This window comes from Peromyscus eremicus, chromosome 4, assembly GCF_949786415.1.
Source record: "Peromyscus eremicus chromosome 4, PerEre_H2_v1, whole genome shotgun sequence".
Lineage (NCBI taxonomy): Eukaryota > Metazoa > Chordata > Mammalia > Rodentia > Cricetidae > Peromyscus > Peromyscus eremicus.
This window is the reverse complement of record NC_081419.1, coordinates 52008849-52034178: the sequence shown is the minus strand read 5'-3', so window position 1 is coordinate 52034178 and position 25330 is coordinate 52008849. Positions and strand designations below refer to the sequence as shown.

Sequence of the window (25330 nt, the reverse complement as noted above, 5' to 3'; positions counted from 1 at the left end):
TTTACCTTTTTATCATAATTAGGAAAACTATAGTTATAACTATTTAGTCTTCAATTCCATCAAAGACCTCAGAAGGGTGAAAAATATTACCTAATGACAGGAACTTCAGGCTGTCTGGACAGTCACCCGAAGTTTTTCTGTGATGTTGGAGCATCCAACTTTGGCCTACAGGCCTAGCATATCTGACAGACTTTCCTATGAAGCAGGGAATTTTGAAGGCCTGTTCTACCTTGTCTTGGTAAAGCTTGGCAATCAACTTTCTTGCATCCTGCTGGTGCAGTTTGGACAGTATCTATCAACAATTGAGGCAAGGGCAGTTTTTTTGCCCACATAGCTAGCTTTTGCCATAAAGAAAACAAATTGCATATAGAGTTTCTTGCATATAGAGTTTCTTCGGTGCCCATCATCCTCTTTGGCATAATTGGTGCTGCCAGGGACAGATGTGTCTCACTGTCAAGAAATGTCTTAAGTTATTAAAACATTTTAAATGCCATATTCTGTAGGTCTTTGAAGTGTTGCCTATTTATCTGAAATATATCTCTGTATTTGAAATCCTAACTAACATGACTATAAGTTTGCTATTATAGATGACTATTAATCTGTATTTCTTAATTTAATAAATATTAAATTCTTAATTTTTAAATGAGCTGCATAAACATAATACCCTAAACAAGAGTAGAAATATACATACAGTATAACAAAATTAACTTTAAATTTGTATCAATAAACCAAAATCCATACTAATGTAAAATATGTAAAATTAATAGTTGTTTTTTGGACTGAAGTAGATTCAGTAATCTACCCTCTTATCATCATTTCTATGTTATCTCCCCCTTTTTTCCTTTAGAAAGAGATTTTTGAATTTAACTTCTTTGTTTAGCTTTTTTTCTGACCATGACCAATCACAACTTGTAACTAACCTCTAAACAAGGACAAACATTAATAATTTATTTTTGGAAATGTGGGCATAATTATCTAGACTACTTCCTGTTGATTGGGGATGCTGGTAATCTTTGGGGGACCCTAAGAAAATTCAGGGTTATGATCAAGTCCTGACTGGCATATTTTGTGAGGCTGGATCATCTCAACCAGCAGCCTTGAAGCTGTTTTGGATACAGAACTGCAACAGGCACTCTGAAATGTTGGATCATCTGGGCCATCCGTTCCTATCGGAGATTTTTCAGGTGGGGGGGGCTTCCTTGATAAAACCTGATTTTTCTTAAGCCTGTCATTTCCTGTAGAAATAAAAGCAGAACCTCTTTCCCAAAGTAACTTATCTTTTGACTTAAATTTTGAAGTCAGGATATTTTTAAAATATAGAGGTTGGTTTAATCTAGCAGCTTTCATAATCAAATGTCTCTTAGCAGTTATCATTTCTTCATTAATAGGCAAAAAGTTTAAAGACAACACAGTAACATACAGTATCCAGACTCTATATTTTTCATCTTTACATGGCTTATATTTTTTATTACTCTATTTCTTTTTTAAGGACCTTATTATTTTAAAACTATTTTTTTATCTAAGACTGTATATATTCTTTTTCTTCTCTCTCCCAAGCGTGTGCACATTTTTTAAACACACTTTGACCTGTTTAGAGGCTTTTTGTCTGATTCTGTCCTTATTGTGCATCTGTAACCTTTTCTATCTGAATGAGAAAAAAAAACTGTTGTGTAACTTAGATCATGGTGTGCTGGTGCTGGCTTCTCCCCCTCAGTTCTCTGAGAGCCTAGTCTCATGGCAGAAGAGGTAAGTTTACCGCCAGCTCTAGGAGCCATGTTTACCCCCTAAAAAGCTAGCACTGGGTAGCATGCCGCCAGCTGCTCATAAACACCATATAACTGTTTGGTAACAGGGCCTCTTAAAAGAGCCTCCTGTTTTTTGCTATTAGCACCGAGCCATAAAGCCATCTCTTAAAGGATCCATGCCTCTGCTCAATGCAAGCAAACAGGCCACCAGAGAAAAGGTAGCTACCAAGAATCCAGCTTGACTCCGTTCATGTATTTCTAGAATCCTTTTTAAAGCTTTGTGGGTTAGGTTTTATGTGGAAATTTCAGCCACACATTAGAACACCATATGTAAACAGATGTTTCCTGTCCCAACCACCAACTCAGAGGCTGAATATGATTTGTAAATGCTTGGCTCATAGCTCAGGCTTGTTACTAGCTAACTCTTACATTTAATGTATTAACCCATTTCTATTAATCTTTGCATTGTCATGTGGCTTGTAGCTTTACCTGTCCTCTAACATGTCTTCCTGGGCAGCTCACTGGCATCCCCTCTGACTCCACCCTCCTTCCCATCATTCTCAGTTTGGCTTTCCCACCTAGCTTCCTCCCCAGCTACTGGCCTGTCAGCTCTTTATTAACCAATGAGAGTCATACATATTCATAGTGTAGAAAAGGATTGTTCCACAGCAACAGTGGAAGTATATGTGTGTCAATCAGTAGCTTCTTGCTATTGAATAGAGTTGCTCTTTTGGTTTTATTGAGACAGGGTTTCTCTGTGTAGCTTTGGTACTTGTCCTGAATCTTGCTCTGTAGACCAGGCTGGCCTTGAACTTAAAGAGATCCACCTGGCTCTGCCTCCTGAGTGCTGGGATTAAAGGCGTGCATCACCACTCCCTGGTTGAGTTCCTCTTCAACTAAGGAAAGAGTTAGCAAAAAGAGCTGTTATCCTGATGACATCAAAACTTATTTCTACCTATTTAACAAAGTTAAATAGTAGTAATAATAATATAGCATGAAAATAACTATAAAACCACAGAATGGCCCATTCTTAGGAAGTTAATTCTGGTAAGAGATGACTTAGCATATAAAAGCACATGTCACAGAAGCCTGGCAACCTTAGTTCAATCCCTGGAACCCCTATGTAAAGATGGAAAGGAGAGAACCAACAACACAGAGTCCTCTGACACACACACCACCCCCACCCCACCCTACCCCACCCACCCCCACCCCAGCATAGGTACTGTAGTCTGTGTAACACTTCACCCCACCCCAATAATAAAATGTGAAAAGACATGGCCAAGCCCTGGAAATTTCTCAGCTGTTAGAACTTACGTTAATTTACTATGAACGCTACATGTTCACCTTCCTCCAATCTGCCCATTACCCTTTTTCTAACTTTCTAAGGTCCTATCCAAAAAACTTTTTTTCACTTTCTTCCAACCTTGTTCATTGAGATATTATGCTCAAGCACTTGTTTTTATTGAGAGAAATACTTGGATTTTGTATATATCTGTTGTATTGTGCATTGGAGTTGGACTTTGTCTAGAAGAAATTGTATTAATTCAATATGATAATATTGCCAGTAATATTATTATCATTATTCTACAAAGTTTCTTCTTAAAAAAACTTGGTTGGTTTGTCTAAAAAACAAGTCACATAAATCATAAATTTTATCTCATCATATAATAGTTACTATATTAAGTATTTATTTAAAAAGAACCCATATCCTTCAAATATAAACATGTTCTCATTTTAACCAGATTGATTTTTCACTCTGACTCTCTAAGTTTCTTGTTAAATATACATTTCTCAGATGATTTCCCAAGGTCAGATTCACCTGTATTAGATACTAATTTGAGTGTATTTTGTCCTTCACATTAAAAACGTTGCTGTGTATGTATATAAATAATACCAATAATCCCTTTGTAACTAATAGTTAATTTGATCTTTGGATCTTGTAGTAGGGTTTATGAATATATAACACTTACGTTTTTGTCTAGTCACTCCTTTTTACTTAAGACAGTTTGCTTTCATTTTCTCATTATACAGCCGACAGTGTTAATCTGTAGTATTTTGGTTAGTTGGTTATGTTTTTTGTTGTTTTGGGTTATTATTGTTGCTGTTGCCAAGCAACACACCTAAGGCCTTGTACATAGCACTTTATCACTAGACTACACCTTCAGCTCCAATTGTTCCTTGATATTTGTGGCCAAACTAATCCAAGCAGAGGACACTAGTGAATAAAAATTCTAGGTTAAAATTCCTGGGTTTTTACCTCTTAATTTTGATAACTTCATTTATCAAAATTTTTTAAATGTGCCACTTATACCAAGATGAGTTTACAAGTAAATGCTTTAATGATTCCCTTCTATAGAAAAGTCACATGGGGAGGTTCCGTGGAATCTACAATGAATCTTACATGCAGATACTTTTAATGTGGAATGTAAATCATAGCACTGAGAATTTTAATACAAGGATAAAAAGCAACAGACAATGTCAATAAGCTCTGCAGTGTGTTGATTGTCTTAAGAGCTTTGTTTCTGGTGTGCTTGTCAAAAGAACCACTACTAATTTCTCAGGATTTGGGGAGGGCTCTTAAAAGGATAAAATAATACGATAGCCTGAGTGGGAAAGAGTTGGATTGCCCCGGTGTCCACAGGTGAATGGATAGTTAATGAATGAGTAAAGCAAAGGACAGAAGTAATGGACAGTTCTTTCAATATGGAGATAAGACAGGTTCTGAAAAAGTAATAATGATTTCCTACAATAGTGGTTAATTATCTATTGGTGTTTATAAGTAAAGTACAGTGATTTTCTTTAATGTAGCTTAGTAGGTTTTTTTTTTCCTGATTTTAAGAATCAGCTGTTATTTTAAGGAGTTCCTTTTTTCAGTTAGCATTTATGTAATGTTTATGGCAAATTGGAGATCATAGGAGGTGCTCAGCTTACTTAGAAGGGTAGACATGAAGATAAGTCTATATAGTGATAGGCCAAATAATGAAATAATAATAATAATGAAATAATTTTATTATATAATAAATAATAGTAATAAAAATAATGAAATAATAATAAAAATAATGAAAGTTCGGAGCACAATGGGCACTGATGAAGGGCTTCTTTCTTTCTTTTTTTTTTTTTTTAATTATGTATTTATTATGTATACAGCATGTATGACTGCAGGCCAGAAGAGGGCACCAGGCCTCATTACAGATGGTTGTGAGCCACCATGTGGTTGCTGGGAATTGAACTCAGGACCTCTAGAAGAGCAGTCAATGCTCTTAACCTCTGAGCTATCTCTCCAGCCCGAAGGGCTTCTTTCTAACTTGAAGCTGGAGGGCAGGAGAGGGGACTCAGCAGTTAAGAGTGCTAGTTATTCTTTCAGAGGCCCTGGAGTTTGATTCCCAGCACCCATATCAGGTGACTCATAACTTTGTGGACTCCAATATCTTCTTGCTTTTACAGACATTTATAGATACATACATACATGAACATAAATAAAAATAAAATAAGCCTTTTTAAAGAATTGAAGGTAGGGGTTTGTGTGTAGGACTTAGGGTGTTAATAGGTACTAACTAGGTGTCAGATTTCTTGTTAGACTAAAATTTCAACATTCCCATTTGTAAAGTGATAGAAAAGAGTGGGGCTTGGTTTAACTTCTGAACCAGGACATGGGCAAAATAAATGACTGGTTCTTATTTTGGGGAACAGTAGTGCTTGGTAAGGAGCTCTTCAAAAGGTTGATTTCCAGACACAGTAGGTGTTTAAACATGAATGTGCTGTGTCGCTGTTGGCATGTGGTACTGACCCGGTGGAAGGTGAGGACAGATGGGATAAATAGCTTTAAACATTCATACATTTTAATATGAGCTATGATGTTAAAAATCACTTTTGTAGATTAAAACAATTTGAAGTAAATTGATATATCGTATTGTGGTTGCTGTTTCTTTGCTAAAGAACACAGGAATTCTTTAGACTATAAAGCCAAATTTTTTTCCTTTTTGTTTTTAAATTTTCTTTGTTTCTTTTTCTTTTCTTTTAATTGAGACAGGGTCTCACTATGTAACCCTGGCTGACCTGGAACTCTCTATGTAGACCAGGCTAGCCTAAACTGACAAAGATCTTCCTCCCTAGTGCTGAGATTAAAGGTGTACACCACCACCTGGCCTCAGATTTATTTTGTAATTGCACAAGAGTCATATTTAGAATATTCTCAGTTAAAAAGTGGTAAGTAACCTTTTATCTAAGTAAAAACAGTATTTTTGTAAAGTCTTTGAACTATGGATTTCATATTTCTCTGACATAATAAAAGATGAATAATGGTCCATTTTATTAATTTTTTGCCTCAGGTTTTATTTTCAATCTTTCAAATGAGTCATATACTATCATTTCTTATTCTTCAGTAGTGGGTTTCTCTGATTATTTGAATCTGGTATGTCTTTGTGTGCTAACAATAGATCAGTTATCTTATAGTTTATAAGCTGGTATTTCACTGTTAGTGGTGGTTTTACATGTTGTGGAAATTGATATCCTTATCAGTTTTCTTTGATCAAATTGAAAATCTTAACTGTATTTTAAAACTTTTTGCCACAGCGTTTTACCAACGAGGATCATTTGGCTGTCCATAAACATAAACATGAGATGACACTGAAATTTGGTCCAGCACGTAATGACAGTGTCATTGTGGCTGGTTAGTATATGCTTTTATTAATGGCTTATATACTATTTCACCCAGAATGTGCACAATTTTTGTGTATTCTCTGTAAATACTATAGCTGATACTCCAATTACTTCATTTATACTAAATGTTGGCAACATGTATTTACCCATTATGTTTCTATATGTTCTTTTGATCATTCATTTCACTTTTATGTGTGCTTTTCAAATAACCACTTGAAGTCAGTTTTATGGAAGTTAGTTAGAACCCTCGGAATATTTGTGCCTTCTACAGAGTGGACATTTACCTGATAATTAACTCATAGATATTTAGTGTTTCTTTTAGCTGTCACACATCTGGTTTTCAAAACTTTCTGAAGATAGTAAATGATCAAGCACTTCCTGTGGAGCAGAAATATTTAGCAAACTTAGTCATTAATATTTTGTTAAAAATGTTTTAAATGAAATGTTTTATTAATAACACTCTGAAGCTGGGATGTAGATCAGTCATATAGTGCTCATGCACAAGGCACTGGTTTTAATCCCCAACACTGCAAAATTAACTAAAATAACTCTTCATACAGGAGACCTAAGTTCAGTTAGTGTTGGTATGTGTGTGTGTCAACCCTGTAACCATATGGTATCACCCTGAGCAGATCATTATTTTTCATATGTGAAAAGAGAAACCCAGTTCATGCATTAGCTTATCATCACTGTATCCCATATTAGCTGTTTTTTGATGTTTCATGTGTATCCACATTTCTATGTATTTGTATAATACATAATTTCAGTATATTTGTTTCTTTTCTAAATAAATATTAGGATAAGTTCTGTGTCATTTTACATATAATTTAGTTCTTTTTTCTATCTTAACTACAGATATGTATATCATAACTATAACTAGAGCCTTTGTTTTGTGAAGCTCAGCTTGTCCTACCTGTAGTTCTAGCATTAACTTGAATACTGAATACTATTACTATTTTAAATTATTACGTGGTCTAGAGATCAAACACCATATGCAGTGCTTTGGAAAGATAAGATATTGAGCCAATATCAGATGGCTCCTCCTGTGTGTACCATAATTTTTGTAATGAATAAATGAGAGGAAGCAAAAAGTTAAGTGATTTGTTAAAAAAACAACTTATTGAGGGGAACTTTCGACATATCATCCGTACTGTAAGTAAAAGGATACAGAACAGTGAAGTGTGCACTTCTTTGGAATATGTAAATAATAAGTAGGGTCACAACAAAAATTAAAGGACAATAAGTAAACAAAATTACAAATACCTAGAAAGTGTTTTCTTAGTTTTGAAAGTCTTTGTTTCCTTGAGATTTACTGTGTTAGACATTCTCTCTGTAAACTTTTATCTCAAGAATGTTTTCAATTTGATTTCTAGAAATTACTTTTCTGATTACATTTAGTACAGTATAAAAATAGAACATATACAGTCATAGCATTTTTACTAACGTTGAGATAAAGAGTTTAATGTAAAGTATAAAGAGAATGCATGATGATCAAGAGCCCTAAGCGAACTGCATGTTAACCAATTGTGCCTGTGATGACGTTTCTCAAGTCTGATGGTACCAGTAATACCAATAAAAGTGATTTCAGCTTGTGTATTTTCCAGACTCTTTCCTCTCTTGACTGGAAGTTGTTTTTATCCCAATCAGTTTAGACAAATTCTTTCGGTTTGAACAATAATCATATTTATATTTGACTAATTTGAATTAAAATAGCTGATACATATATACAAAACCCTTATTAAAATATTATTTTGGAGGTCTTTGGGGCAAAAAAATAGGGTATAGGTTAAAAATTAAATAATGGGTAAGATTATGATATGAGAACCCCTACAGTAATTCTGATACTGTTTACACTAAGACAAGCCTGCCTTATGTCTAACATGTATGATAAGTGGATTATTTTTGTTACAGATTTATACACAGTACATGTAAGGGGTAAAGATAAAATTGTAATACTTCCTATACAAACTCGGTAATTAACAAATATCTGACCTTCAGCTAAACAGATTTTATCTTAAACTAATGCTGTAATAATTAGACTAGATTCCGTGTATGACCTCTAAAATTGCTGCTCTAAAATGCATAAAATGTGAATCAATTTTTAATGTACTACCAACTCTAATGTAAACAAATATCCCTCAAAATTATGACTAAATTGGAAGACTTGTAAATTTTGGTTTTCATTCATTTGTTCTACAGACAGTATATTAATAATCAGTTTATATGTTAACATACATATCAATGAGTGCATATTCAAGAATAGTTGAAATAGCTCAGGCTGTAAGAAAGTTGAGTTCACATTCTTATTAAATTACACTAGAACATTTCTTTTGGCATGTGACATATCACCAGTTTTTTATAATATGCTTTGCCGCAAGGTAGTAATAAGGGTTTTGTTTTTTTGGGGGAACTTTAACTTTTTTTTCCTTTCAGTATTTTGATGTAAAATTGCATATCAAAGTTTGTAATACATTATGAACAGCTAGTTCAACATGCCATGATAAAACATGCATGTGCTCTCATTAATTTTCTCTAAATTGTATGCATTTAACAATCATAATTTTTGAAGATGTAACTTTAAAAAATTCTTATCACTGTGGTAAATAATAGTAATTTTTCCAGACTATGCTTTATGTCACTCTACTCAGAGTACTACATTAAGCATAAAAGAACTTTTATGGTTCATGAAGTTGGGGAAATATCTTGATATAAAATAAAGCTAAACCAGATTTTGCTTGTTTTAAAGGAAGACATCTCTTCAAAGAGAGAAATAACATCTGACTGAGTCAGTGCAACTAATTTGTTAATTTGCTAGCAACATTTTAGAATCTTAACATGATCTTTTCTATTTGTGTGCTCACTTTTGACATTTATTTCAGATCAGACACCAACACCAACAAGATTCCTAAAAAACTGTGAAGAAGTGGGTTTGTTTAATGAGTTGGCAAGTCCGTTTGAGAATGAATTCAAGAAGGCTTCAGAGGATGACATTAAAAAAGTATGTTGTTAACCATGAGATTAAAGAGAATACTTCTGATGGAGAAGAAATGATGGTTTTCACTTCCTGGTTTCTCAATAAATTGAAACATTTTGATTGGCCACTTTTTAACTTTTTACAAAATTTTCTTTATCGTTTTTATTAGATGCCTCTAGATTTGTCCCCTCTTGCAACTCCCATCATAAGAAGCAAAATTGAGGAACCGTCTGTTGTAGAAACAACTCACCAGGATAGCCCTTTACCTCACCCCGAGTCTACTACCAATGATGAAAAGGTTAGAACTGTGGAAAAGACTACCTTTCATACAATGTCATTGTTGTACATGCCTTTATTTATTGTTTATATTCGTGGGTGTGCATGGCATGTGGAAGTCAGAGGACAACTTGTAGGAATCAGTTTTCTTTTTACACTATGTAGGCCCCAGGGCTCGAGCTCAGTCTTTTAGTCTTGGTGGTAAGCACCTTTATCCACCAGTTATCTTTAATCTTTATAAAACTGTAAACATTCATTTACATAATTCATATTGGATTGTATGAGTTATAGATATATAAACCTATGTGAATACCTAGGGAAAATTCCACCTTCATAATAATTACCTTTATTAAACAATGTAAATTAAAAGAACTGCGACCCACTTAGAAAATCAGGTGCTATTTTAAGATGGAAAATCTGTACACCAGAAACTATTTGAACAGGATATTCAAGAGTGAGTAATTATTACTTCACAGTATATATTTGATATCAACAGTGAATCATATTTCCTTAAGTAGACTAGTAACTTGGGCTTTCTGGGCTGTAGTTACATGTTGAGTTGCATTCTGATGAGTACTTCATCTTTGTTTCCTGTGGAAACACATAGAGTAAGCACATTTATTTAGGAGCACTGTGCCTACACATAGAGAGACAGTGGCTGTGTTCCTCTTTAAATTATTACTATAAAATCATCACGGGAATAGATTTCTACTATGAGAATATAGTGGTGTATTGCTGACAGGGATATCTCCTAAGAAATGTCTCAGTAAGCAATATCATCCTTCTATCCAAAGCATAGTGTATTTACGCAAATGTAGACTATAGCCTTCTGTGTAATTAGTATGTTACCGCCTGTCATTCCCAGATTATAAACTGTACTACTTGATACTATTATATTGACTATGTAGGTAATTATACCATTACTAGTATTTGTATTTAAACATAGAAAAGGCACATTTAAAAATGCAGACTAGGGAGATGGTTCGGTGAGTAAAACTTGTTCCCTAAGCCTGACAGCCTGAAGTTTGATCCCCAGAACCCACATAAGAACCAGATGTAGTAGCTCAAGTAACTGTAATTCCTTTGTGCCCTTAAAGGGAAATGAGAGGCAGAGATGGGAAAATCTCCAGAAACACATAGGCCTGCTGCCTAGCTTACACACGAGACAGAAAGGTGAAGACTCACACCCAAAGGTTGTCCTTTGGCCTCTATGTGTGCATGCCTGCACCCCCACACACAACTATGTATACATATACATATATTCATATATTACAGACATACACACACACACACCAAAAAAGAAATCAACCAAACCACCAGTTTAAAAATTATAAATGGTACACTAATACAGGGCCCTTACCGTGAGTAGAGCTTACAGATTGGAATTTACACTGCAAAACTTAAGGGAGGGAGTCTCAAGTGAATATGAAGGCCTAGGACATTACTTGATACCACTGTAAATTTGACAAACACTGTATGTAGACTATGCTAAGTGTATCTTTTTAATCCTTTAAATAGGAAATTCACCTGGCTTACTGTAGCTTTTATGAAGTTCCTCATTTTTTTTTAAAACTTTTTGACTAATAACATTTATCTTGAATCACAAACAGATGGTATAGGCACGTTATAATACTTTATTTAAATCCTTATTTTATACTACTACTCCCCCAGTACTGAATTGAACTCATACTGGGCAGGTACCCTGCCACTGAGCTACAGACCCAGCCCCAACCTCAGAAATCTTGAAGCTAAGTACATACTTCCTTTCAGTAGAGATTTCCTAAAATCATAACTTTTAATGATTATACTTTATCATTACCTTGATATTTTAATTATCCTCTTTCTAAACATATGGTCATTTCCACATTTATTACAGTTATTATAGATCTTGAGAACAGTTTTTTCCCCCCCGCAGAGCATTCCTTCCCCTTTACATTTACCAGTTTTCATTCCTTGTGGCTACTTTATCATCTTCTAGGGGTGCTCCTTCTGCATTCCGTTCCTTTAGGTAGTACATAGTCTGGCTAAGTTTTGTAAAATCAGTGCTGGACCTCCTTCTCTGTTTAATTTTCTTTTAGGTAATCCCAAATTTATACCAACCCGGGTATCCCTCCTGATTGTCAGACTTATATCTAGCTCTGTATTGGCATCTCCTTTGCTATGTCTAGGGAACATCTTTTTATGTCTGAAACAAAGCCCTAATTCTGTCCTCAATTTTCTCTTCTGAGAACATTTTCTCTGGCCAGACATGGTTGCATATTCTTGTAATTCCTGCACTAGGAAAGTAGTGTCAGTGTTGGTTGCAAGTTCAAGGCTAGCCTGTGCTACTAAACAAATTCCAACCATTCTGGGCTATGTAGCAAGATCCTGCCTTTCTCTCCTACTCCCCTCCCTGTGCAAGACCACTCCTCCCACCCCACCCCACCCCAAAAAGAAAGAAAAGTCTGTATCTATCTACTTATTTAAGCCAAACATTTAGGTGTCACCTTCAATTCTTTGTTTTCTAACGTGACTTTGAAAGCAAGAACAAATCTTAGGAGATTGATTACAGAATCTGCTTTGACTCCTCCCCTGTTCTGTGTTGAGTGTCGTTGTCATAGCTCTCTTCTCTCAGCTGTATTCCTAACACCTGCTTCTCTCTCTCCCTACCTCCACTGCTGGGATGGAATCCAGGCCTCAGGCCTTGTGCTCTAGACTACTGAACAGTACTGGTCCCTTTCTTTGTCTTGCAAAACACAGAGTCTCTTTAGGTTGCCCAAGCTGCTTTCATATTAATAGTCCTCCTGCTTCAGCTTCTCAAGTTGCTGGGACTGCATGTAGGTAGGTGCATGGTACCATGACAGGCTAAAACTTGTTTCTTACCTGCTGCTATATCCAATCTGTTTTCCTTAGTTCTGGGGGAAGGAAATTAAAAGTTCATTGAGTTGTTCTTTGCCTACCTTGAAGTCCTTTAAAGATTTGCTATTTAAGAAAATTTATATTTGTTCCTCTGATTTCGATTGAAAAGCCTCTGATTTTGACTCATCTCTTCATCCATCCTCACCTTCTGCCCAAGGATTTTCCACGTAACATTATTTCCTTCACCATAGCATGTTCTCCTCTTGATTCTTTCAATATCAGATCAGATTTTTTTTTTTTTTGCAAGTTTCTCTTCCCACACTATTACGTTATCCAGCTCTACCTTATCCTCTGCTAAATCCTTCCACTTATCACATTATTGTTGAACATTTAACTTCTACTGTGTTGGGGAGTTTCCTTGACTGGTTTACTCGTTTATTATCACTCTGCTCACAAGTTCTTGAGTTTTACGTTTCAAATGTACGGAAAAGTTGTAGTTAAGAATGTTACCAATTTCTCCTTCCACGTATCTTAATAAGACTTTAGGTAGCAGCATAAAGGCCGGTTCAAAAGAATACACTAGTTAAGAGTTCTGGGTAAGGCCCTCATCTCTCTTTTGTAATCTGTAAAACTATGGGGAAACAATTTAAGAATCATCCTGGCTGATTCATAAATTCTGTTTTCCTTTAGTTTGGGAAGCTCTCAGCAATAGTTAACTAATTTTGTATAATTCACAATACCAACGTTACTTGGTCTTTTGATACTATCTGAAACTATAGAAAACATTTTTAGTAATTTAAAATGTCTTAAAAAACTTTTTGTTGTTGTTTTTTCAAGACAGGGTTTCCCTGTATAGCTCTGGTTGTCCTGGAACTCACTATGTAGATCAGGCTGATCCGAACTCAGAGATAGGACTGCCTCTACCTCCCAAGTGCTAGGATTAAAGGTGTGCACTACCACTACCTGACATCTTAAAACATTTCTAAACACCAAATTTGTTTAAGTCATAATCCTACCTTGCTGGATCAGTTTCTTGTTTATGCATTATAATAAGCAAATAGGATAGGGCAATCCCTTCTGGGTTTTGTTTTCTGATTTCTGACAGTGGATTGTGTTTGTATTTCTCACAGAATCATTGCTAAGTAGCCTAGCCTAATTTATTTTAAGCTGATAGGAAGACACTTTGAACCAAAAATGCAGGCTTGTTTTTTAAATTTTGAGGATTGCATTTGAACTTTACAACTGCATCTGAGATATTTTAATTAACTGTGGATATTAATTTCTTTGGAGAGTCATTAAGTATTATCTAGTGTTTGCTTTCAGAAATGTGTTACATTCTGTTCACTGAGGTACATGAATTAACTTGAATTTTTAAATACCACCCTTTATTTATCTTAAAATTAAATAGGAAGTACCATTGGCACAAACTGCACAGCCCACATCAGCTATCGTTCGTCCAGCATCATTACAGGTTCCCAATGTGCTGCTCACAAGTTCTGACTCAAGTGTAATTATTCAACAAGCAGTACCTTCACCAACCTCAAGTACTGTAATCACCCAGGCACCATCCTCTAACAGGCCAATTGTGTAAGTGCTTCCAGTCAGTCGCTGACTGTGTGGGAGTTGTTAGGGTCTTCTTACTATGGTTTTTCCTAGGATATTTAATTACTTGAGTTACAGTGTGTGTGTGTGTGTGTGTGTGTGTGTGTGTGTGTGTGTACACGCGTGCGTGCGTGCGTGCGTGCGTGAATGAGTAAGTGATCTGTCTTGGTTTTTGGAAATTTAATATTCTTTTTAAAATAATATCTAACATTGGAAAATAAATATCTAAATTTTAGCTAAAATAGACTAAGTTTAAGATGGTCTTATTTTTATGCTATTTGACACAAAACAAAAGTTATTCCATTACAAGATGACATTTGTCTCAGTTCTTAAAGTAACTCCCAAGACTTTTTTGATGAGAATTTTTCTCATTTTGCAAATTGGAAATTGATGATTTTCCCCAGGATTTTTTTTTTTTACATTCCTACATGGATTATGCATTTAAGATGCAATTAAAAATAACTAAGTTTTGGAATTTGCCTTTTGGATGTTAGAAAACTTATTTTTAAGTAATAAGAGGAAAAAGACTGTTATTTTCCAGAGGTGGTTGGTATAGATCTTTACATCTTTCCCTTGTTTTGTTTTTCTTAGTCCTGTACCAGGCCCATTTCCTCTTCTATTACATCTTCCTAATGGACAAACCATGCCCGTTGCTATTCCTGCATCAATTACAAGTTCTAATGTGCATGTTCCAGCTGCAGTTCCAGTAAGTTGGAAAGTTAGACCATTTAAGTCTGTGTCTCAAAACTGGTCTTGGTAAAATAACCAGAAAATATAGTTGAACTGCTTGATTGGCTTACTATATGGAATTTATCAAAATGCTTATTAATGGGTAATATTTATTAATTGATACTTATAATCAACTATACTATCCTAGACAAACATAATTGGATTGAAAGCATTTTTCTGTACCCTACACACACGTTTTCTATATTTTTGGGGTACTATTTCTTGATTCAGCTTTTTTCAGTTAGACAAGATTTATGGAATTAAAATATTTCCAATTTCTTATTTTAATATATTCATGTTTGAATGCTGTCAAATAAATGTGGTGTTTATAGGTCTTCAAAAAACCACACTTGTCCTTTATGATTACATGAAGTTTACAGAATTCCTTTGATGGCCCGTGCATGTAAAGGTCTAAACATTCCTATCTAGACCTGGTGGCACATTACTAATCCCAACACTCAATAGGCAGAGATAGGAGGGCCAGAACTTCAGAGCTAGCCTCAGCTAAATAATAAATATGAGGCCAGTCTGGGGTACTTTGTTATGAAAAAAATCCAAAAGAAGTTTTATGAGGAACACATTAAATGTACAAATTTTAGAAAATGTAGAAAAGGTAATTAACTATTGAGTTGGCTAGTGAACATTTAAAAACACATTGGTGGAGATGGTGTGGTTAAGAGCTTGTACTGTTCTTGCAAAGGACCTAAGTTCAGTTCCCAGTATACACTTTGGGTGGCTCACAACTGACTATAGCTCCAGCTCTAGAGGATCCAACAACTTTGACCTCCATGGGCACCTGCACACAGTGCACATACCCACACACAGATAGATACACATACACATAAATGAAAAAAATTAAGTCTTTATAATGCCCAGTATTTGGAATGATAAAAAATTAGAAATAGTATTTTTCTTATCCTCATATTTCACAAAATAGTTTTATTTATACTTTTCAGATTAGTCTTCAACATTTCATTTTTCATCCTGAATTGCACTGTTAGACATCTAGCAAAGTTGTCCAGAACATAATATTTTCATTTTCCCTAAATTATTTATGATACAGCATGTCTCATAATAATTTCCTGTAAAGAATACTTGATGTCTTAATCACTCATGTAATGTTATGTTTTTCTGGGGCCTGAGATGGCTCAGTGGATAGACATTTGCTACTGAGTTTGACAACCTGTGTTCCAGTCCCCGGGTCCCACCTGGTGGAAGGAGAGAACCAACTCCAGCAAACTGTCCTCTGACCTCCATATGTGTGCCATGGCATGCATGTGGGAGCATATATACAAAATAAATAAGTGGAAAAACATTTTAAGTTTCATTCTGTTATTTACATGGATACATAGTGTTGATTCATGTGGTATAATCCTTAACTATGTGGCTTTTTTAGATTATTTTTAAAAGCCTACTTGTAGCAGCATTTTAAAATTTATGGTTTAGATATGCTCCTTAGCAATATTAGTGGCATACTAAGTATTAACTTTATTTTAAAAGTCTTTCTTCCTTCCTCTCTTTCTTATTTTGAAGCAGAATTCCACTATGTAGCACTGGCTGGTCTGGAACTCTGTAGACCAAACTGGCCTTGAACTCACAGAGATAACCTGCCTCTGCCACCTGAGTGCTGGGATTTTCTTTTAAGTGATCTAAATATCCAAATTATCATTGATTGAGATAATTCCAAAATATTTTGTCTTCTTTAAATAGAACCTTGTTAAATTAAATAAATGCATTATTTAAAAGACTTAGTGAAGACTCAGATATAAGGTTTGCTTTCTATTTTTTAAAGATATTTTTGAAGCAAGAAATATTCTTGCATTGCATTTGAGATAACATGGTTATCCTTTTAAATGTGTGTATATTGAAAGCAACTTGCAATGAAAGACGAGATCAACCCTATTCATGTAACAACTGCTAAAGTGAAAAGCAGAAATGGCAAAACCTGCGAAGTTGTTAGGGGCCACTACCCTCTTTGTTATTACACAGTATATTAATGTGTCAAAGTGCATACATTTTAGAATGGTCATATATTTAGTAAATCAAAGTTCATTTTGAAATGATTTTTAATTCTTATTGTCACCCTTTGATACTCCTTTTAAATACAAAATTGGAATGTAAGAGATAATGTACAAATTTTTGCACCAGTCACTTTGAATATTTTAAGTTTATAAGAAGGAACTAAGGAACTGTTCAAACCAGGCCAACTGACAGGCCTGTGTCATTTAGGAGGCTGAGACAAAAAAAATATGCAAGTTCAAAGCTAACCTGAACTACAGAGTGAGTTCAAAGTCATCCAAAAATATGAAATCCTGTCTCAAGAAACAGAAGTAAAACGATGGCTAGTGATACAGCTTTGTAATAGAGCACTTAGCTCACGTGCACAAGGCCTTGGGCTCAATCCTTGCAGAGTGGGGTGGGAAACCCTGGAAATTAATGTTTCAGAGAAATTGACAACTTGTGAAAGATAAATCAGTTTATCAGAGTTCAGTGCAAACATATAATCAGCTGCAGCTAAAGTTTTGAATTTTCTAAATTCAAAGGTACAAATTATAATTGTGTGCAGTAAAACAATGTACATCTTGTTTTATAAATACTGAGTCAAAGTTACTTTCATTATTTGTTAAACAGCTTGTTCGGCCAGTCTCCATGGTGCCTAGTGTTCCAGGAATTCCAGGCCCTTCCTCCCCTCAGCCAGTGCAGTCAGAAGCAAAAATGGTAAGCAAGGGGTTTTTGTTTGTTTTTTTGTTTTTGTCTTGAACATTTATTAAGTCTCTCAGCCTCTCCCTCTCGTTCTCCCTCGTGTCTGTCTCCATTAAGGTCAGCATTTTATAAAGTTATGGTCTGTATTACATTGTGGAAGAACTAGGAATTTTGGAAAAGGAAAGCTTCCATTAGTGTAGTGATTGACTAATGATGCTTTATTTTTGGTTGTGAGCCTACCCTTTAACAGCTGAGCCATCTCTCCAGCCCTGCTTTAAATATAGAGGGTGAGCTGGGAACAAAATTCTAGTGTTTGTCACTTTTCCTCTGGTGTGAACTATGGCCTTAAACTCCCCCTGGTGGAAGCCCTGAGTATTACAGCTAAAATTAAGTAGAAACTGAAAGCCGTGCTGAACAGTTAAACATAACTTCTCCAAATAGTATGCAGTTAGGAAACATTTCATGTGATTAAAAGGAAGACATTTTTCTTTTGTGTTTTCAACATTAAAAATTCACATTATTTAAAAAGATGAGCTATAGATTAGGAATCCAGAGATAAGTTTTTATTTTAGTCCTAACTATTCTCCATCCTTTGGGTCTTTTCCCTCATATAGGCTAGGCAAGCACTCTGCTACTGAGCTACATTTTAACACCCTATTTTTTGTTTTATTTTGCGACAGGGTCTCACTAAGTTGCCCAGACTGGCTTTGACCTCACTCTGTTCCTCTACAGGCTTAGAGCTTGGGACCCTCTTGCCTCAGCTTCCTTAGTGCTAGGGTTAGGTTCTGTACTACTAGGCCCGGCTTGACTTTCATTATCTGAAATTTAATTTTCTTATCTGTAAAGTAAAAGCATTAAGCTTTCATTCCTGGAGTTTTTCTTAACTCAAATCCCATAAACTGTCTTAACTTTCTTGACAGAGGCATTGAAGTTTCTCATATTTACCAAAATCAGTGTATTAGACTCTCTGTGGTCTATTAATGATACAGTGATAATTTTTCTTAATGTCAAATAATATATATCTTAGTAAATAATAGATAAGCACTGCTAGATTCGTACTTTATTTGCTTCCATTCTTTATTGGGCACTATGGTGATACAAATTTGCACACCTAAGAATACAACTTGGTATAAGGTTTAGATTTTTTTTACTGCTGTATTCATTTAAATAATCAATCTGAAATTTGCACATGATAACTGTATAGAACTTGGATATCACTTGGATAAAGGATGATTGAGGTTCATAAATGGTCTGGTTCCTGATTGTGGGGAGAGAGGGATGCAGATGCCAAGAGAGGCAAGCTTCCACATTGTTAGTATAGTCAGGTTAACCCTTCTTCTTTATTTAATGACAGAAACCTTCACTGGGGTGTTAGACATTTTCTATTTGAATATGCTCTGTAAATGGGAAAATGGGTTTAATTTGCCATTTGTGCAGAACATAAACACTGAGCAGAGGAGGAACAGAGGAAGGGCCTGTTGAGGTCCATGTGCCTGGATGTACTTCCACATAATCGGTGTAGCTTTTATCCTACAAAGTGCCTCAAGAGGAACAGACACTAAGGAAATTCATTTGACTGTAAGAACCATAATTTTAGCATCTGTTTGAAGTTAACAGTAAATCTTTGATTGAAAACCTAAAACTATAAGGGGGAGTCAGAATGACCCACTTAAATTTAACAATCCAGTTAAATTTCTTACTAGAATTTGGTTAATGTAAAGTAGACATATTTTCATGATCGCTCTTTTTAGTTGGAGTAAATATGCTTTTTCTCGATTTTGATTTAAGTAAAAAACAACATTACTTTTTAAATTTTGTGTTTGCTCACATGTAAGTGGATATGTGCACCCGTGCATGCATATGTAGAGGCCAGAGAGGATGTCCTGTGGCCCTTCACCTCACTTTTTTAGACAGGACCTCTCACTGAATCTGGAGTTCAGTGTTTTGAGTTGGAGTGGCTAACCAGCAAGCTCCTGGGATCCACCTGTCTCCGCAACCCCCAGCGGTGGAGTTCCAGGCACATGCAAGCACTTCGCCCACTCAGCCATCTCCCTAGAGTCTTCCCCCACTACCCCTACTTTAATATTTGTCTTGTTTGAGATTGTGGGTGTGTATTTATAGATATGCGCTCATAAATGCAGGGGCCCATGGAAGTCAGAGGTGCCACATCCCCTGGAGCTGGAGTTACAGATGGTTGTGAGCCACTTGATGTGGGTGCTGGGAATCAAATTTGGGTCTTTTGGGAATGCAGTACGTGCTCTTAACTGCTGAGCCACATCTCCAGCCCGTTTTTATTTTTATTTTTTATTTTATTTTATTTTTTTGTACGGTAGCAACGTTTATTGGGGGTGGGTAATCAGCCCTTTTTGGCCACAGCCTTCTTCATGGCAGCCAGCACATTGCTCAGCTCCTCCCGCTTCCTCTTGGCGCGGATGTGCATGCCCACCCTCTTCTTGATGAGCTTAAGCACGCTTGTCCTCGGACACCTGAGCAGCTCCCCTGCGCACCACTCCTAGGGCGCGAAACCGCACACCTCCCGGATCATGTCCCGCACGAACTTGGTGTGCTTGGTGAGGCGCCCGCAGCGCCCGCTGTGTCTCGGCTTGTTGACATTCTCCATCACCTTGTTGCCCTTGTTGAGGCCCACGGCCATGGGGTAGCGCAGGGCCATGGCTGCTGCTCTCCGATGGCGGCCGCCACCGGAAGCCCGTTTTTATTTTTCAATGGCGGACATTTTTTTATGTATGCAAGATACGTAAAAGTGAATAGGATAATATAATAGACTACCATGTACTGATCACCCAGCTTCATTTGTTAGTAATTAATACACTGACATTTAGGTTTTACCTATATCTAACCTCCATTTGATAGTTTCATAGATTTTAATGTAAATTTTATATATATTGAAATGAATCACTTTTAATAGCAAAGTTCTGGAACATAGGTACATTTCATGTAATATATGCTGTTATTATCATATAGACCATTAACATATACCCAGAAGGTTTGTCTAATTGGTCATCTCTTGTGATCTATTGTATGTCAAATAAAGTTTACCTGAGGATCAGAGGACAAAGCTAGCCACTAAATTAAACATAGAGTCCAGGCAGTGGGGCCACACACTTCTAACTGTAGCTCAGGAGGAGATTGATCTAGTCTAGGAGAGAAACAGAGCCAGGCAGTGGTGGCACACACCTTTAATCCCAGCACTCGAGATCTCATGCCTTTGCTACCAGTATTTGGGAAGCACACACGCCTTTAATCCCAGCACTAGGAAGGAAGTAATGTGGCTGGGCAGAGAAAGCTATATAAGGCCCGAGAAGACAGGAACAAGAGCCCTTTTGGCTGAGGACTCAGAGGCTTTCAGTCAGAGGATTTGTGGAAATAGGATCTTGCCTTCCATTTGGCCTGAGGATTCAGTAGTGATGAGAAGTTTCTCTAGTGGTTTTTTTCTTTGTCTAGCTGATTTTTCTGCATTTACCCTAATATCTGGCTCCGGGTTTTTTATTATAAGATCTATTAGGTATCATGCAACAATCTCTGTTTTGTAGTTTGGCACCATAACTTCTAGTTAGTATATATAGACTCATATACTATTTTGTGTGCAGCTCAGCATATGTCTCTGAGATTTATTCATGTTGTTAAATATATCGTAACCTACTTCATTTTATTGCAGAGTGGTATTTCATTATGTGAGTGTACCACAATTTTTTTGTCCATTTTCTCAGTGATGGAGACCTAGTTTCCAGAGTGAGCTATTGTGAGTAAAGCCTCTATGTACATTTTGTTGTTTTCTTGTCCTGTAATGTCTCTGCAGTTAGTTATAGATACCGAATCCAGGGCCTCACAAATGCTCAGGGAGGTCACTGCCACTAATTTGCACTCAGTGCCAGCTACTGCACACATTCTTACGTGTCTCTGTGGACATGATTATTTGTATTTTCTTGAACAAATACCCTAGTCAGACACACCGTTAACCTTTTCTTTTTTCATGTAATCCAGGCTGACCTCAAACTTACTATGTAGTTAAGGATGACCTTGAATTCCTAACCCTTCTGCCACCTAAGTGCTAGAATTACAGGTATGTGCTTTATATGGGGCCAGGAATCAGACCCAGAACTCTGTGCATGTAAGGCAAGCACTCTCCCAACTGAGCTACAGCCCATCCATTCTTAAAAATTTGCCTCTTAATCTACAGCTTGATTTCTGGAGACAAGTTCTCACCTTGTAACCTCGCCTGGCCTAAAACTCAAGTTGACTCAAACTTGAAGCGGTCTTTCTACCTCAGCCTTCCAAGTGCTGGGATTACCTATCTTCTTTCTTTCCTTCTTTCCTTCTTTCCTTCTTTCCTTCTTTCCTTCCTTCCTTGCTTCTTTCCTCCCTCCCTCTCCCTCTCCCCCCACTTTCTTTCTTCATTTTTGTTGTTTTTGAGACAGGGTTTCTCTGTGTAACATTCCTGGCTGTCCCAGAACTTGCCTCAAACTCACAGAGATCCACCTGCCTCTGCCTCCCAAGTGCTGAGATTAAAGGCATGCACCACTACCACCCAGCTCACTTTTAGTTTTTTTAAAGCTATATTTGTAGTCTTAATTTTTAAAAATTTCTTGTTCCTAATCTTTTAGCTTCTTACAGTAGAAGCCTATGTCATTTATTGAAAAACTTTTTACTTTCTATTGTAGGCATTTTATAGCTATAAATTTTCTTGTATTTACCAGTTTTGATATACTACATTTTCATCATGGTGAATCTTCTAATTTCCCGTGTGATTTCTTTGGCAGGTTGGTTATTTAGAAATGCATTACATAAATTTTCACATATTTGGGGACCTTTCCACTTACTTATTTCTTACTGATTTCTGTTTTAATCATGTGAGAACTTGCCATTTTTGGTGATCTTCAAGCATTTGATTTACAGCTATTACAGTCCCTTACTATTTATTTAACAAACATTTCATGGGTACTAAGACATTCTCCAAGCAAGATGCACAATAGAGAGTTTTCTTGGATACATTTCTAGTGATCATGAGACAGTCTAGAGTTTTACCATGTGGAATGGAATTATTGATTTGTTTTCAACGCCCAGAACATTAGGATTGTATCCTACAAATGAGATATTTGGGTTTTGTTATCTTGTTACATTGATGCCGTTCATGATGGCTTTTGTGCACAAAAATTGTAATTCAGGGACAACTTTTAAAAACAATTTACACTGAAACACAGTTTGCATGTATTAAAATTACAGATTTGAAAACAGCGTCCTATTTAGTAAACTTCTGAGATTGAAAAGACTTAACAACTAGTTTTATCATTCCATCTGAAGAAGGTTGCCATTGAGTTCCTATCCCAGCATACAGGACTATCTTAATTATCAAGTAAATGATTTCCTGCATCAGAGATAGAACACCACATCTGTGCGTTCCAAATGTATGAGTTCCCATTCACATGCCTAGATCTGTGTAATGCTTTAAACAGTTGTGACTCTACCTGTCTGTAGCTCCCACTTCAATTTCCCTTTCACTACGCTTAGTTGGATTTTGCTTTGTTGTTTTGGTAGTGATGCTGGTTTTCAATTATCTGAATATCTTTTTTAAAGATTTGTTTATTTATATTTTATGGGTAGAAGTGTTTTTTGCCTGCATGTATGTTTATGTACCACATGTGTGCAGTGCCCAAAGAGGCCAGAAGACGACATGGATCCGTTGTAACTGGAGTTACAGACCATTGTGAGCCTCGATGTGGGTGCTGGGAACTGAATTCTGTTCCTCGGGAAGACCAGCCAGTGCTCTTAGCTGCTGAGCCATCTCTCCAGCCCCATGTCTGAACATTTTAAAGCATTCTGTTTGAGTTATAGATCTCTCAGAAACTTACTTTACTGCGTTGGTTTTAATCTGTCCGTATCTGACAACAGGTGCTCTAACTCCCTAATTTCAGATACCCACTGCCTACACTTAGTATATGTTTGTGTCTACTACAGATACACAATTTTGATACTTTGTTTTTCTGCTCAAATGTGCAGCTCATGCTTTTAAAACATTTTAAAGAACTTTCAAGTCTTTGGGAAACCAAGAATGTGATACAGAAATAAATGGAAACTCATAAATATCCAATTTTACCTGGCACATTTTAACACTGGAGAACAATTCCCAGCTTTGTGAATTTCTACAAAATTACACTAGATCTCATGAAATTTAGGCTTAAGGGATTTGTCATTAATCACATAAACTATAGACTATTTACTTACTTTGGTTCCTTTGAGACAGGGTTTCTCTATGTAGTCCTAGCTGTCCTAGAACTCACTCTGTAGACCAAGCTGGCCTCGAGCTCATAGAGCTCCGCCTGCCTCTGCCTCCCAAGTGCTGGGATTGAAGGTGTTCACCACTACCACCCAGCTAGTTATTTTTTATATTACTCTTTTAATAATGTAACTTTTTTGAATGTTTATAAGATGTGAATCACCTTGGAGTTCTGTTTCAGGTTTAATAAAGTGAGTTCCTCCAGTGTGACTTCTTTAAGATCTGTGTGACAAACCAAGAAATATCTTTGCACACAGTGGGTAGCCAGTAGTTTTTCTGCAGGGGGTTTCTACTAAAAGCTGACAGAGGGCATCTTGGCAACTGTTCAGAAACCTACATTAACTTAGCTGGGCCCTGCATGGAACCTCATGTTCAGCAGAATTCTTCTGACCTGTCTCTGCATGCCAAGTTAATCAGCAAACACCTAATGAGCCCACACCAAAAAAACAGACCCTCTCCCAACCGACTTCATTTTTATATGTTCTCTAGGGGTGGAAAGACAAGACTTCATGAGGACTGATGATACTGCAAAGACCACAATAATGATAATTAACTTGCTGAATTTAGAAGATTATGCTGTTAATTAGTTGCAAAATAAAGATAAGTACTAGAGCAGCAGATGGTAGGATAACACCCAGGAGAAGGAGGGTTATCACTCTGATGAGCTGCTGCGGCACGTGTGAAATATGGATCTGACTTGTTCATAAATTGCTCCTAGAGCACATTAGCTTTTTCTTGAACTATGATGGAGTAGTTTATTCCTACCAAGTTCTGACAGCTGTGATAAACATTTATTTTCAGGTGTTGCATAAATATAGAACATAAATAACAATTTTTTTAAGCAAACACCTCTGAAGAATGAGTGTATCAGATGGGTCAGCACAACAAACTATTCATCTTTTAACTGGCATAATCTGTCTCTAACACAAATTCAGTATAGCAGTTGAAATTTATACCATTAAAAATTAACTCAGTGCAAACATGTTTGTCTGCTTCTTAGAAAATACGTTTTATTCTTTCAAACAGTGGATGGATACCTTTACCTTAAAATTAAAACTATGCCCTGGCTTTATTGTACATGTTGGAGATCATAGACCCTTATTTAAAGTGTTCAACCTTTACTTCTCTAGATAACTCAGTTTTTATTTACTTAATATTAAACTTCTCTTTTGAGAGCAATAATGATCTTAGTATGGACTTAACAAATATATGACACTTAACTGATTGCAAATGTACTTAGTTAGAATACTTACTACTAGGCTAAAATTTTTATTTTTGTACTTAGTTAGAATACTTACTACTAGGCTAAAATTCTTATTTTTGCAAAGCTCTTGTTTAAAATCCTGAGTTGCCAGTCAACAGTCTCCTTTTTTCTCTATTGTAATTCAGTCTGTGATTTTGAGAAGAAATTTCAGTGTCCAGGGAGTGTCTTCGCTTGTAACATGGTGATTGATTTCTGTATCTCTGACAGTTCCAAAGGTCAATGTTTTTTGTTTTTGTTTTATGGGTTTT

The 25330-nt window shown here is 36.1% G+C and overlaps 1 protein-coding gene, 1 long non-coding RNA gene and 1 pseudogene across 2 annotated transcripts in view; 1 reads left to right on the top strand and 2 right to left on the bottom strand.

Moving 5' to 3' along the window:
* Atf2 (activating transcription factor 2) overlaps positions 1-25330 on the top strand; it is a 91642-nt gene that overhangs the window by 46123 nt on the left and 20189 nt on the right. Inside the window, 6 exon segments of the mRNA XM_059260715.1 lie at positions 6318-6414; positions 9284-9402; positions 9548-9676; positions 13901-14079; positions 14686-14800; positions 17455-17541. Of these exon segments, the coding sequence (XP_059116698.1) occupies positions 6318-6414; positions 9284-9402; positions 9548-9676; positions 13901-14079; positions 14686-14800; positions 17455-17541 (726 nt within the window).
* Positions 2463-3840, bottom strand: LOC131909248 (uncharacterized). The gene is made up of 2 exons (XR_009378807.1): positions 3716-3840; positions 2463-2641 (listed from the first exon to the last, which is right to left on the bottom strand). It is a non-coding gene; the product is annotated as an uncharacterized LOC131909248 (long non-coding RNA).
* LOC131909834 (large ribosomal subunit protein eL36-like) lies at positions 19883-20197 on the bottom strand (annotated as a pseudogene).